Source organism: Bos javanicus, chromosome 19 (genome assembly GCF_032452875.1).
Source record: "Bos javanicus breed banteng chromosome 19, ARS-OSU_banteng_1.0, whole genome shotgun sequence".
Taxonomy (NCBI): domain Eukaryota; kingdom Metazoa; phylum Chordata; class Mammalia; order Artiodactyla; family Bovidae; genus Bos; species Bos javanicus.
The window spans coordinates 15,655,741-15,670,112 of NC_083886.1; the positions used below are offsets into that span (position 1 = coordinate 15,655,741).

The following is a 14,372-nucleotide window of genomic DNA, read 5'->3' on the forward strand; positions in this document are numbered from 1 at the left end:
GCAGAGACCTAGACCGGACCGGACCCGGAACGCTGTGACGGGACTCCTGGGTCTGTGAAGGGTGACTATGCAAAAAGTGACTATGCAAACTCAGGACAGCCCTGTGGCCGCTGGCCCTGTCATCAGGAAGAGCTGTGGTTTCTTTCACCCTCTGCAGTTCCAGTCACATCCTTGGCTCCTGTGAGCTCAGCTCCTGGCCTCCTAGGAGGAAAATGCCTGTGTCATGAGAACATAGAAGATTATCGAAGATTCTGGGGACTGGGGTGAGGCAGTGAAGGGACACAAAATTTGCCTAAATAAGAACAGGAGGTGACTGCCTTCCTGCCGTCTAGAAAGGGAGACGGGGGTGAGAGGGGGCAGGGACTGCAGGAAAGCAGAAAGCACAGGCTAGGCATCCAGTGGCTCCCCACCCCCATCCTGCCTCATCTGTTCTGGCCCCTACCCAGAAACCCAGAGAAACCTCCACCAGACAGTCTTGAAAGCTGATACAAACTCCCTGGCCTCTGGATGAGAAAAGGAAGTTGTATGAAAAAAGGGGGGAAAACACAAGTCTGATATTGCACAACAGGTGAAGCCCCACGTTGCCCCAGCACGAGGAGTCTGTGCTCTCATCTGTAATTCCCTGGTAAAGCATTTCTTCACGAGGGTGTTCAGGCTTCCTGCCGTCTTCCCTGCTGATCCGGCCTCAGTGGAGTGGAGTCTCCTCCCTTCCAACTTGCTCAGGGGCAGGGAGGTGCGGGGAAAGGGCTCCAAGGGGAGGGAGGAAATCCGGATCCTGGCCCTAACCCTGCCTTCTCTCTAATAATGAACCCGTGAAGAGCCATGGCTCTGCTCTGGGCTTTATTAGACAAAGGAGAGGGTGGATTCCTCCCAGTTAGGAATGCAAGACACCCAGAGGCCCCCCGGAGTCTGGAGAAGAATCAAGACTCCTCTTAATGTGATGGGTGTGGAGTCACTGGTGAAGCTTTGGCCCTCATACTCAGCTGCTGAAGCAGCACTTCTGTGTTAGATGCCTCACCTCATTATAGTTCTTCACCCTAGAATGTGTCCACTTTACCCTGGGTTTCTCCTCTGGGGAAGTTTGTCTCACTTTCAGTCTTCAAACTTGAAACAAACTTGAAGTTTGTTGTTCAGTCGCTCTGTTGTGTCTGACTCATTGCAACCCCATGGGCTGTAGCACACCAGGCTTCCCTGTCCTCACTATCTCCCAGAGTTTGCTCAGACTCATGATTCAATGATGCCATCCTACCACCTCATCCTCTGCTGTCCCCTTCTCCTCTTGCCCTCAATCATTCCCAGTATCAGGGTCTTTTCCAGTGAGATGGCTCTTCATATCAGGTGACCAAAGTATTGGAGCTTCAACTTCAGCATCAGTCGTTCCAATGAATATTCAGGGCTGATTTCCTTTAGGATAGACTGGTTTGATCTCCTTGCAGTCCAAGGGACTCTCAAGAGTCTTCTCCAGCACCACAGTTCGAAAGCATCAATTCTTTGGCGTTCTGTCTTCTTTATGCTCCAACTCTCACATCCGTACATGACTACTAGGAAAACCATTGGTTCTTTCTAGAATGTTTCATTCCCTTCCACACTGAGCTGGGATGGGGGGTGGGGGGTCATTGTGAATGACTGATATTGGTGATTGTATTAGCTTCCTACTGCTGCTGTAACAAATCACACACATTTAGTGTCCTAAAACAACACACAGTTATTCCCTTAAGCTTCTGGAAGTCAGAAGTTCACAATCTGATTCACTGAGCTGAAACCAAGGGGGCTGTGCTCCTTTTGGAAGTTTTAGGAGAAAAACCTTTTTCTTCCCTTTTCCACCTTCTAGAATTGTATCCTTTTTGTAGTCTTTGGCTCATGGTCTCTTTGTCCATCTTCAAAGTCAGCAGCATGGTATCTTGCTTTTGTTTTCATATTGCCTTCTCTTCTGTGGTTAGATCATCTGTCCCTTTTATAAGGACACATAAGACTAGATTTAAAGTCCAGACAAATAACCCAGGATAATCTCCTCATCTCAAAATTTTTAACTTGATCATATCTACAAAGTCCGTTTTGCCATGTGAGGCAATATTCACAGCTTCTGGGATTAGGATGTGAACAGCTTGGGGACCATTATTCCGTCTACCATGGTGATCTAGACCTTGTCTTGGGCTTGGGGATCATGGATTCTCTCTCCCAACCCCTTCCCTCAGACTAGTGTTGTGTATCTTTTGCCAAAGACCATGTCCTTTCCTTCCAGGCCACCCCAACTTCTCCTTTCATTCTCTTTAGGCCCTGAGAATATCTGTCCAATGGAAATTTCTACGATGAAGGAAATGTTCTGTGTCTCTACCACTCGACATGGCAGCCATAAGGCACACGGCTCAGGTGCTGGCGAGCACTTGAGATGTGACTAGTGTGGACTTTCCTGGTGGTCCAGTGGTTAAGAATTCACCTGTCAATGCAGGGGACACGGGTTCGGTTCCTAGTCCGAGAGGATTTCACATGCTGTGCAGCAGCTGGCCTCATGAGCCACAACTGCTGAGGCTGCGCTCCTTAGAACCCAAGGCCCACAGCAAGAGAAGCCGCCACAATGAGAAGCCCTCATCCCACCACTGCAGAGTAACCCCCACTCACCGCAACTAGAGAACGTCTACCCCAGCAGTGAAGACCCAGAACAGCCAAAAACTAAATAAAGTAATTAATGTTTAAAAATGTGACAACTGTAACTGAGGCACTGAACTTTATTCGTTATTTTTATTTTTGGTTGTGCTGGGTTGTCATTGCTGAGCGAGGACTTTCTCTAGTTTCAACGAGCAGGGGCTGCTCTCTAGTTGTAATGTGCAGGCTTCTCATTGCAGTGGCTTTTCTGTGGCAGAGCATGGGCTCTATGCATGCAGACTTCAGTAGCTGTGGCTCTCTGGCCTAGTTGCTCCATGGCATGGGGAATCCTCCTGGACCAGAGCTCAAACCATGCCTTCTGCATTGGCAGGCATATTCCCATCCACTCCACCATAGGAAAGTCCAGACCTTTAGTTTTCTTTTAATTGAAATTACATTTAATTGACATTTAAATAGTCACTTGCAGCTCGTGGTTACATACTGGACAGCTCAGATGTAGGAAGATCAAAAGTAGAAGGGAAGACCAGATCAATTCAGCCCCCAATATCCTTCTCTCAGTCCCTGCAGAATCCGAAGGAGGTTTCTACAGGAACTCTGGGATGATGGGAGTGACTGAGGGCAGGCAAGGCAGGGATTTGTGTCTGTTGGCCCCAGAGAGACACACAGTCTCAGTTCTGCTTTTCCATCGCACTAAGAACACTTAAACAAGAAATGCAAATCAAAACCACAATGAGGTATTCCCTCACACTGGTCAGAATGACTATCATCATGCAGTCTACAAATCATAAATGCTGGAGAGGATGTGGAGAAAAGCGGACCCTCTTACACTGTTATTGGGGATGTAAATCAGTGCAGACACTATGGAATACAGTACGGAGGTTTCTCAAAAAACTAAAAATAGAATTGCCATATGACCCAGCAATCTCACTCCTGGGTGTATGTCTGGAAAAGACAAAAAGCTTAATCTGAAAAGATACATGCACCCCAGGGTTCACAGCAACACTATTTACAGGTTCTGTAGATTAGGATGTGAACATCTTGGGGGACATTATTCAGCCTACCATGGCTATTTACAATAGCCAAGACATGGGAGCAATCTAAATGTCCATCAACAGTTGAAGGGAAAAAGAAGATGTGGTACATAAATACAATAGAATACTACTCAGCCATGAAAAGAATGAAATATTGCCATTTGCAACAACGTGGATAGACCTAGAGATTATCACACTAAGTGGAGTCAGATAGAGAAAGACAAATACACCATGTGATCACATATATGTGGAATCTAAAAAATAAATAATAATACAAATGAACTTATTTGTAAAACAGAAACAGACTCACAGACATAGAAAACAAACTTATGGTTACCAAAAGGCGAGGGAAGAGAGAGGAGGGATAAATTAGGAGTATGAAAATAACATATACTACTATATATGAAATAGCTTAACAACAAGGATTTACTGTATAAGACAAGAAATTATATTCATTATCTTGTAATAACCGATAATGGAAAAGAGATATATATATATATGTATAAATGTATATCTATCGTGCTGTGATTCACGAGGTCAAAAAGAGTCGGACACGCCTGAGCGACTAAACTGAACTGACCTGAACTGATATAACAAATTATATATATACATATATGTATATATATGTATAATCTGAATCGCTTTGCTGTACACCTGAAACACAATACTATGAATCAACCATAGTTCAGTAAGAAAGAATACAAGCAATTTTGAGGTAGCCCCCTCTTTACCCTACTTATACAATGAGTTGTCCTTTTGGGGACCACAGTGGCATATGACAGAGCTCAGAAAAGGGAACTAACCTGGGATTGGCACTGGCCTTGACACTTTCTGAGTGGCCTTGACAAATCACTTCTCATTTCCTGTTCCTCAGTTTCCATAATATGATAGGGCTGGACCAGATGGTCTGAGAGTTTCCTCCCAGCTTATGGATCAAGACTTAATTGTGCATATAATTCTATTTCAGCCCATGATCTCTCTGACTCATGTCATGGGAATGCTTGATTGAAGGACTGTCAAGGAGAAATGGCCTTGGATTATACCCACCACACTGCAGAACCAAATCTGACATTTATTCTTTTGTCCTCGTGACAACAGTTTGCATTTGCTTTGGCTCTAGGTTCACTAATTTAATCTGCCTGATGACCCTGGGAGGACAGACATCATGGTCCTTTTTAAGTGAAAAATCTGAGACTCAGAGAGGGAAAGAGAGAATCTTCCAGGTAGCAGGGCCCCTAATGCGCCCTTTGCACATCACCTCATAACAGCCCTTCAAAGTGAATAATATCACTCCCATTTTACAGGTGTGAAAACTGAGGTCCAATAAGACAATGAAACAGGAAACTGAGTTCTTGTTTGCGGGGCTGAAAATTGAACTTCACAAATTCACAAACACTCACACAAGGCAAAATTTTAGAGGATAGAAATACAAAACTCTCAGCATAGACACTGAGATGGGGTGTGAAGAGCTCCCCATAAGTGGGAATAATAACTGTTTATATTTTATTAGAATTGATCTGTTCATTTTTGGTTGGCTTGGGGCCAGATGTATGTAATTTCTGACCAATCAGTTTGAAAGTTGGAATGTCCAGGTTGTCATTTTTATGGCTTTCTTTTGGGCCCCACTTTCTCAGTCTTCCCACACATTGCCATCCCTCGACCCTTTTCCAAGACCCCAGACCATTATTTAGGGGCCAGAAGTATGTTTAAGAATTAATGATCCACCTGGAGGTTTTTTCCCTTGATAAACTGGATAAGCAGTTAATGATTGTCTTGTCCTGGGTCTGAATGTTTTATAACCCTCCAGACCAGGGAGGCCTTCCCCTGAATGACTAGAAACTGGTACAAAGAGTTTAGCTTTATGTTAAAGAAGTGAGATGTTTACTTTAGAAGAAAAAAAAATTGAAATTAGAAAATAAAAGGAATCGAGGTCTGAGAGTCCTATCCTGTCTAGCAATTTCTGCTTCAACAAGATGACTTTCTTAATCCTAGTGAGGAACGGAGGCCCATTTTTCTGACTCCGAACTACTTCATCTTTCTATTTACAACTTCCCTGCAAGATGTTCCGCGCAGCACAGAGATCTTTTTGAGTCATCCTTTCACGGTGCTCCCCAAGCAGATGTGCAAGCCTGAACAAGTCACCTCACCTTTGAGCCTTTATGCCCTCATCAGTAAAATTGAGAATAATAGTCCCTACTTCATAAGGGTGTTAAAACCCTCCTTGCTCAAAGTATTAAGTGAGGTTTATATCTTTAGACATTTTACCCCATATTCCATCCTCAGGAATAGTTCATTCTTATTGTGTTTGGAAATTGGAGTTTGTCCCTCTTCATAATACCAGGCAATTCCCTTTACTACAAATCAAATTAAAGCACAAAGAAACGGTCTATGTTTAAAAAAAACCATTTTATTACAAAAACACTTGAAATCAGTTGCATTATCCATGTATTCACAGTAGCAGAGGGACAGTGATGGCAGACAATCCCCATGGGGGACATGGGTCCTCTGGTAAAACAAACATAAATAATGGGGAACAATACCAAATACAGTAATAGCACAGCACAGAATAAAAAAATTAAATTAAGAGAAGGAACAGGATCTGCTGAGGGGAGTCGTGAGCATGGAGAGGGTGCATCTCGCTGAGAAGCGTCGGGTTCAGGTGATCTTTCCTGCAGAACACCTGCCCCGGAGCTCGGAGCCGCTCAGTTCAATTCAAGGTCATCCACGTACTCCTGGACCCAGGGCTCACTGGGGTTGGCGCAGACCTGCCTGCCCTTTTTGGTCTGGAATCTGTGGAACCAAGAGTGGCCAGGTCAGAATCCCTTGGGGCCTTGCCTGTGTTGGGTGTTCCCCATCCTTAGCTCATGTTGCACAGCCTAGTGGGGGGCTGCTGGAACCTGATTCCTTGTAACTTCCTCCCTGGGGTTTAGCTCTGGCCTCTTGGGTTGCCCAGATTAGGAACCCATGAGTTTTGCAATCAATGCGGATGTAATCTTCCCATTCATTTCCTGCTGTCCCCATCAATGACTTTTCCACATGTTTTCTAAGCATGCTTTAAGGAAACAGCCCGTATCTCCTATCATCTTTTTTATTTTACTGCTTAATCGCCCCCCCAACCCCAAATAGATCCCCTTCTTTAATCCTGCCCTCACCCTTGCCTCCCTGAAAAGCCCAGGTTTGATACTCACACCACAGCTGGCTGGGAGCAGAGGCTGCTGGTCTCGAAGTAGTCATTCACAAAGTTGCGAGGAATCTTCCGCAGAGTGTAAGAGAAGCAGCAGGCCGTGGGAGGGTCTGAGCCCACTGGAAAGAAAGGCCAAGGTAAGACCGAAGTTCTACAAGGAGCTCTTCGTTTTAGCTTCTAGTTATAGATATTCAAGGGACATTCCTGTACATCTACCAGATTCCCCAGTGCAGTCCCTTATATTCAAGCCTGCCCACTTGGAGTAGGAGTCTTATTCTGAAGAGAGGATCCTAGAGATGAAAGAATTCTACAAGGTTGAGGCTGGATTGGGTCTCAGATCACATGTGTTTAACTCCTTTCATTTTACAGATGGAGAAACTAAGGCACTCAGAGAGACAGGGACTTGCTTAAGCCAGCCTATGAGTTGGTCTTTCTTATGAAAACAGGAACTTGAATATTACTGAGTGTTTACTAGGCTCTGCATTTAACAGCAGGCTACTTAGAGATCTCCCTGGCTCCTTTTTGCCCCATCCCTGAATGCTACTGTTGGACCAGCACCAACTAGAAAAGTCAGTTCTCTCTACATCCTGACTCAGGGGCTGCGGGAAGGGTGGACTTACTTGGTGCTGAGAGCGCTGGAGAACAGAAGGCAGCCATGAGCACGAGGAGGGACAGGACAGTCACGCAGAGCTTCATGATCTTGGCAGAGGAGAGATTCACCCGGAGCTTGGACTGCAGCACCCAGGAGCTTCAGAACCCTTCTGTGCCCTGTGCTGATCCTGAGCTGGGAACCCCTCTTTATAGGAACTCTGAGGCCTGGGACAGAGGTGAGGGCATTGGCGGGCGAGTGGAATTTCCAGGGTATAGATGATGTCATGGTGCTGAGAGGGAAACTAAAGCTAGCTGACAGGGAGGAGCTCTGCACAGCTTTCTCTTCCTCAGTGGTGTCATCACGGAGGAAAGCGGAGGGAGGTGGGGGAGAGAAGAAGTGGGTTGAACCCTAGAGGGAAGTGGTACACCAGAGACAGTGACTGAGGCCTGGGGGGAGAATTGCAAGCCCAAGAGGAAAGATGGAAGCTTCACACCTGCTAGCCGGGGCTTGTAGATGAGAACCATCCTGCTCTCAGTGGTTAGCACCTCCAGAAGCTACAGACTTCATGTCAGTTCTTCCAGGGCGATCGCAGACCTGGCCCCAAGAAGGAAGAGGAAGCCGAGATTCCATGTCCCGTTGCAGGGCCTCTTTCGGCTGGGCTGAGTGACTTTAGCCCCCTGTATATTTCCTTGGGCATAAAGAAGGAGTCCAGCATTGAATGTGCAGAAGGCTGCAACAGAAGTATAGCTTCCGCACAGCGAACATTTACTATGTGCCAGGCACTGGGCAAGCTGCCCTTTACACACAAGACATCTTTAACCATATAGTGAAGTGAGTGAAGTCGCTCAGTCGTGTCCGACTCTTTGCGACCCCATAGACTGTAGCCTACCAGGCTCCTCTGTCCGTGGGATTTTCCAGGCAATAGTACTGGAGTGGATTGCCATTTCCTTCTCCTTACATATAATATCCTTATATGGATGTTAACCATATAACATCCACCATAACCCGGAGCAGGGGTGTGATGATTCCCCAGGCAATGAAGGTCAGAAAGCTGAACAGAAACCGCTGATAATCTCAAGGCCACACAGCTATTCAGTGGCAGTGCCACGATTTGGACTGAGATTCATCTGACCCTAAAATCTATTTTCTTTCCACCCTGCCACCTCCAGGACACATCTCGAAGGTGACCACAGAGAGACAGAAACTGCTAGCCACCTTGCAGCCATGCCACACGCAAAGACTCAGGGTTGAATGCAGGAAAGAAGTGTGGGTCATCTGTCCTAGAACAAGAATGGAATGCGAAAGAAACCAAGCTTTCCTTGTGCTCCCTTGAGCCAAGAACAGAAAAGGAGAAAGAATTTAGGAGGAACCAAGAATTTAGGAGGATACTCAGATAAAGAAAGTCCCTCCATTATTGGGACTTCCCTCGTGGTCCAACTGGCTAAGACACCACGCTCCCAATGCAGGGGGCCTGGGTTCAATTCCTGGTCAGGAAACCAGATCCCACACGCTACAACTAAGGCCTGGTGCAGCCGAATAAATAAATAAATATTTTTTAAATACATAAAAAGTTTTTAAAAGAATATTCCTACATTATAAAAAAGGAACTGGATATACTTGGCAATGAATTCATCTATGTTACAGATAAAGTATATAATCTAATCGTGTGGGTGTTCCACAGTCATCCAATTCCTTGTATTTATGTAAAGCCCTGCCTGGTGCGGCAGCTGCTGTGGGCCTGAAGGTGACTATGTGAAGTTTCCGAAGGCCAGGAATACAGTAGTGCATGAATTGGGAAAGTTAGAGTCATGGGATCAAGACCACTACCCACCTCTAGCTCAATCACCTCTGACCCCCTGCTCACCCCCTCTTCCACATTGCCACCTGACTCCCCCTGCTTTGAAAAACAAGGAAGAGTGAAAAGAGGGAGCCAGGCCTCCTGGGAACTGTAGCAATATGGGAGAGAAGAAGTCAGAGCATCTTGGAGAATCTCAGGATCACTAAATACAGTTCAGTGTCAGCCTACTTCATCACTGTCCCTGCTCCCTGTCCCCACCACCTACACAGGCACACAGCCTGTACTTCTTTCCTTTAACCTTTCTCTCCTCACCCCTTTCTTTCTGTGAGTCTTGCTTCAAATGTTCTGATCTTCACCAAGACCCCCATCCCCAGCTCTAACAGTCTATGATCCCTGATATCTATTGCAAGTATCTCTCAAGGTCTCTCCCTGGTTGATGGAGTTTCATCTTCACACATCTTTTTTGCTTCAAGAGCAGGCAGATGTGTCTTATAGCACCTGGAATCTACACAGACTTTGTTATCCGTGGCATTTCCATTCACCCCAAGCCACCTGCTCTCTGTCAGGGCAGACAGAGCTGAATGAAGCCCCACCCCTGCCCTCAAAGAGTTCTTAGTCAAGAGGTGATGACAGTGATAGAAATAACTATCTCTTAAGATAGAATATGGTACATCTCATGTCAGAGGTAGAAACAAAATGTCAGAGAGCCCAAAATGTGGAGAAGACTATCCCTTAGGTGTAAATGAATCATTGCTGGTCAAGGCTAAATCCACTGTGCACTACGAAAGAGCCCTTGATGTGGAGACCTCAGTGTAAACGAGTGGGGAGTGCTAGTCTTTAAGCCATGCAGATGCATAAGAATGATAAGAATAGGTGATTAGCCACACAATGAATTTGACCGTTGATTTTTGCCTCCTAGCCTTGATTTGATCTTTGGCTAATGCAGGTAAAAAATGTTTTTATTCATTAAGGTCTTAACAATAATACTTCGTTCACACCAGTGAAGCTTCACAGAGAGAAAACAAAGGCTTGTGTCAACATGTTTAGCTAAATTAATGGCCTCCAAGATTTATACACTGAGGTCTTTTCTAAGCAGTAATCGACTATACAGTCCATGGAATTCTCCAGGCCAGAATACTGGAGTAGGTAGCCTTTCTCTTTTCCAGGGGATCTTCCCAACCCAGGGATCGAACCCAGGTCTCCAACACTGCAGGCAGATTCTTTACCAGCTGAGCCACAAGGGAAGCCCAATAATCAATAGAGAATGATAACAAATGCCTTTGGTATGCACAACCAAAAAATTACTCTTCTCCTCTAGAGAACCTTCCCTGACCTCTCTTGCAACTGAATTCTGTATCTCCCTTTGGGGACCTCCATTGCATCACCTATAATATGTCTGTCTACTCGATTGTCTCCTCCGCTAGAAAGGGAGCTCCTTGAGGCAGAAGTTGTGTTCTGCTTTTCTCTGTGTATACAGTATATGTTCAATAAATACTTGGTTAAGTGCCCAAAGGCAGCCCAAACTGTTTTAATTTGAGGGGGTGTTCCTGGGTGTTCTTTGGAAGGACTGATGCTAAAGCTGAAACTCCACTACTTTGGCCACCTCATGCGAAGAGTTGACTCATTGGAAAAAGACTCTGATGCTGGGAGGGACTGGGGGCAGGAGGAGAAGGGGATGACAGGATGAGATGGCTGGATGGCATCAGTGACTCGATGGACATGAGTTTGAGTGAACTCCAGGAGTTGGTGATGGACAGGGAGGCCTGGCGTGCTGCGATTCACGGGGTCACAAAGAGTCGGACACGACTGAGCGACTGAACTGAACTGAACTGATGGGTAACATGAACTCAGGATGTGAATTCAAAGTAGCCAAATGACGTACTAATGAACTGGATGTTTTACACTTTATCCAGAATGTTTCTGGGTTGTTTTGTTTTGTTTTCTAATTTTATTTATTTATTTATTTTTGGCTGTGCTGGGTCTTCACTGCTGGAAGGGCTTTTTACTTCTAGTTGAGGCGCATGGGCTTCTCACTGTGGTGGTTTCTCTTGTTGCAGAGCACAGGCTCTAGGGCTCACAGGCTTCAGTTGCAGTTCCCAGCTCTAGAGCACAGGCTCAGTAGTTGGGGTGTGCAGGCTCAGATGCTCCGCGGCACGTGGGATCCTCCAGGATCAGGGATCAAACCCGTGTTTCCTGCATTGGCCGGTGGATTCTTTACCACTCAGCCACCAGGGCAACCCCTATTTAGAATGTTTTGATGGAATAGTAACTCTCCTGCTTCCCCTCCTTCAACCCACATGCCCAGTGGTTTTATGGTGAAAGATACTACTCCAGGACTCAGCCCTTCCCAGTTCAGGCATGTCAGAAGTGACAGTGAGAGTCAACCACGGTTCCGGGGGACCCCATGTGCATACTGTGAGCCGCCCCCTCACTCCTGAGCAGGGAAACTTTCCACTTCCCCCTCACTTGTGCTGATAAGCAGTTTCCCCTCCCACACCCCCCACTGCTTCCCTCCACTGCCACTGTGCTCGAAACTCCATCCTGGGAACTTTCACATCTGTTTTGTCATTTTGTCCTCCAGCTTCCGGAGGCTGAAAGCAAGACCGCTGACCCCAGCCATCACATGACCTTTCAAAAGTCCTAGTACTTTTTGTGTTGATTTCCCTCAACACTTTTGATTTCCCTCAGCACATCCATGTCTGTGATTTTATCTGAGTCCAATCTGTTTTTCCTTGCCTCAGATTAGGAAGCAAGACCTAGAGAAGTAAAAAAAAAAAAAACAACTTGATTAAGGTTACATAGGATATATGTCAAGACTTAGTTTCTTATAACTCCTGGTCCAGAGATGACCAAATTTCTTTGACAGGCGTGACCTTCTGAGATCACACGTGGCAAGTCTCTGTAGGTACCAGACTCTCAGGAGAGATTTCAAAAGCTCCTTCCTGCTGAGTAACCAGAAGGAGAGGTGGTCAATCCCGACATTCTCTGCTTTTGTTAAAAGGGAAGGCCAAGATGCAAGTGTAGGGGAGACCACTGGGTGTGAAGACCAAGAGCACTAGCCGCTAGGACGCAGAGTGCCCAGAACTAGAGAATTCCGTGTGAGTGGATGTTGAGACTGCAAAGCCATCCTGAGCTAAGATATATGGTCGTTCCGCCAAGATCATAAACCAATAAGAGGTGAATCCTTTGGTCTGGCCAACACGGTAGCCCAACTCCTTGGTGGGAATGGGAGCAGAAAAGGGATTGTAGATTGAAAAAGTTTAGGGACACAGGGTTCAGGGTGGAGTCCACAGAATAGTGAGCTGGTTGAAGCTGCCCATCAGTGCCTCTTCTTAAAGTGGAAAAGTGCCTTCACAGCCATCCGCAGCCTGCTTTTTAGCCATCAGAGGTGGATGGCAGTGACTTCAGGGGATGTCAACTTCTGGAGAGGAGTTTATTTGGTGGGTTTGTGAAGAAAACTTTCAGTATTCGTCCTGAAGCATCTTTCTTTCTTCAGACGACACTTCTACATCTGTTTCAAGTTCTTTCCAGGCTGGTCACGGGGCACATCCAGAAACAGAATAAAATGATTTAGTAAAACTTTGTTGGGGACCTACTATGTGACAGACATTGGGTATACATGTTAAAGGCTTTCAAAAAAGATGATGCTTGATTTTTCAAAAATTCATGTCAGTTTGCTTTTCTTTTTCAGGGAATATACATGGTTACTGTACAAAATTTAGAAAATATTGGAAGGCATAAATAAGAAAACAAAAATTATCCAGCATTCTGTACATGGTTTTGTATTTTATTATTGTTACTTAATATCCTTTATGGAACCAGTATATCTTATTGTTGTTACTGTGTATTCTTCCGTGTTATTAAAAAGTTATTCAAAATTAGTATTCATGATGTTTCATTGTGTGAGTATATCAAACTTTTATACCAAAATTTATATTTAACCATTCTGTTACTTAGCCCCCTCAGGTTGTTCTAACTTTATTCTAAATTTAGCTGAGACTTGAAGGATGATTAAACAGGAAAAGAGTGTGAGAGTGGGGTCATTCAGACAAGAGACTTGTACTTTTTAAAATATATAAAATAGATTACTTGAAATATTTTAGTTATAATGATAATAGTAACGAACACATAGCACTTACCATGAGCCAGTGATGTTCCAAGCCTTTATACACACTAATATATTTCACTGCTGCTGCTGCTGCTAAGTCGCTTCAGTCATGTCCGACTCTGTGCGACCCCATAGACGGCAGCCCACCAGGCTCCGCGGTCCCTGGGATTCTCCAGGCAAGAACACTGGAGTGGGTTGCCATTTCCTTCTCCAATGCATGAAAGTGAAAAGGGAAAGTGAAGTCGCTTAGTCGTGGTCCGACTCTGTGCGACCCCATGGACTGCAGCCCACTAGTAAATCCTAAAAGAAATCAGTCCTGAATATTCATTGGTAGGACTCATATGACAGCTGTAACTCCAATACTTTGCCACCTGATCTGAAGAACTGACTCATTGGAAAAGACCCTGATGCTGGGAAAGACTGAAGGCAGGAGGAGAAGGGGACGACAGAGGATGGGATGGTTGAATGGCATCACCGCTCAATGGACATGAGTTTGAGCAAGGTCTGGGAGTTGGTGATGGACAGGGAAGCCTGGAGTGCTGCAGTGCATGGGGTCGCAAAGAGTCCGACACGACTGAGCAACTGAACTGGGTGTATTTCATCCTCACAGTAGTTCTCTGAAGTACGTACTGTTATTATCCCCTTTCACACATGAGAAAACTGAAGCACAGAGAGGTAAGTAACCCAGGGAAGAACACACAGCTCACACAAGATAAATTTGGAAATGACACGGAGGAAGTGTGACTCCAGAGCATAAATAAACCAGAAAACGAGTGCTTATTATAAACGTGTCAAAAGCTTAACTGCCGGAGTTGTGTTATTATGATGTAAAATGTCTTTCAGTTTTGCCTTTTGCATGTCTTTAAACAGTGCGAGTCATGGATTTCTCTCTTTTCCATAGAAAATTAAGGGAGTTAAATAATGGTTTCCTTTATTTGTTCTAAATACTAAGCTCTGCAGCTGTCATGGGATATAATCGAACATATAGTATTTCACTCTGCCCTGTGATCTACAAGAAGGGGGAATTGTGCTTTACCAAGTGACACTTCATTCAT

At 45.2% G+C, this 14,372-nt stretch overlaps 1 protein-coding gene across 1 annotated transcript; it reads right to left on the reverse strand.

The window, feature by feature from the left end:
* Positions 1-6,022: 6,022 nt before the first annotated feature.
* LOC133231775 (C-C motif chemokine 4) lies at positions 6,023-7,686 on the reverse strand. Its single transcript, XM_061390334.1, has 3 exons — positions 7,440-7,686; positions 6,824-6,938; positions 6,023-6,425 (listed from the first exon to the last, which is right to left on the reverse strand). Exons 1-3 carry the CDS (start codon positions 7,513-7,515, stop codon positions 6,338-6,340), a joined length of 279 nt encoding a protein of 92 aa, XP_061246318.1. The 5' UTR covers positions 7,516-7,686; the 3' UTR covers positions 6,023-6,337.
* Between the last annotated feature and the right edge of the window lie 6,686 nt (positions 7,687-14,372).

Bases quoted from the DNA above. Each gene is read 5' to 3' on its own strand.
- LOC133231775 (XM_061390334.1), bottom strand. From the start codon at position 7,515: ATGAAGCTCTGCGTGACTGTCCTGTCCCTCCTCGTGCTCATGGCTGCC. The intron at 6,939-7,439 runs GTAAGTCCACCC...CTTTCTTTCCAG, and splicing joins TCCAGCGCTCTCAGCACCAA to TGGGCTCAGACCCTCCCACG. The intron at 6,426-6,823 runs GTGAGTATCAAA...TTGGTTCCACAG, and splicing joins TGCTCCCAGCCAGCTGTGGT to ATTCCAGACCAAAAAGGGCA.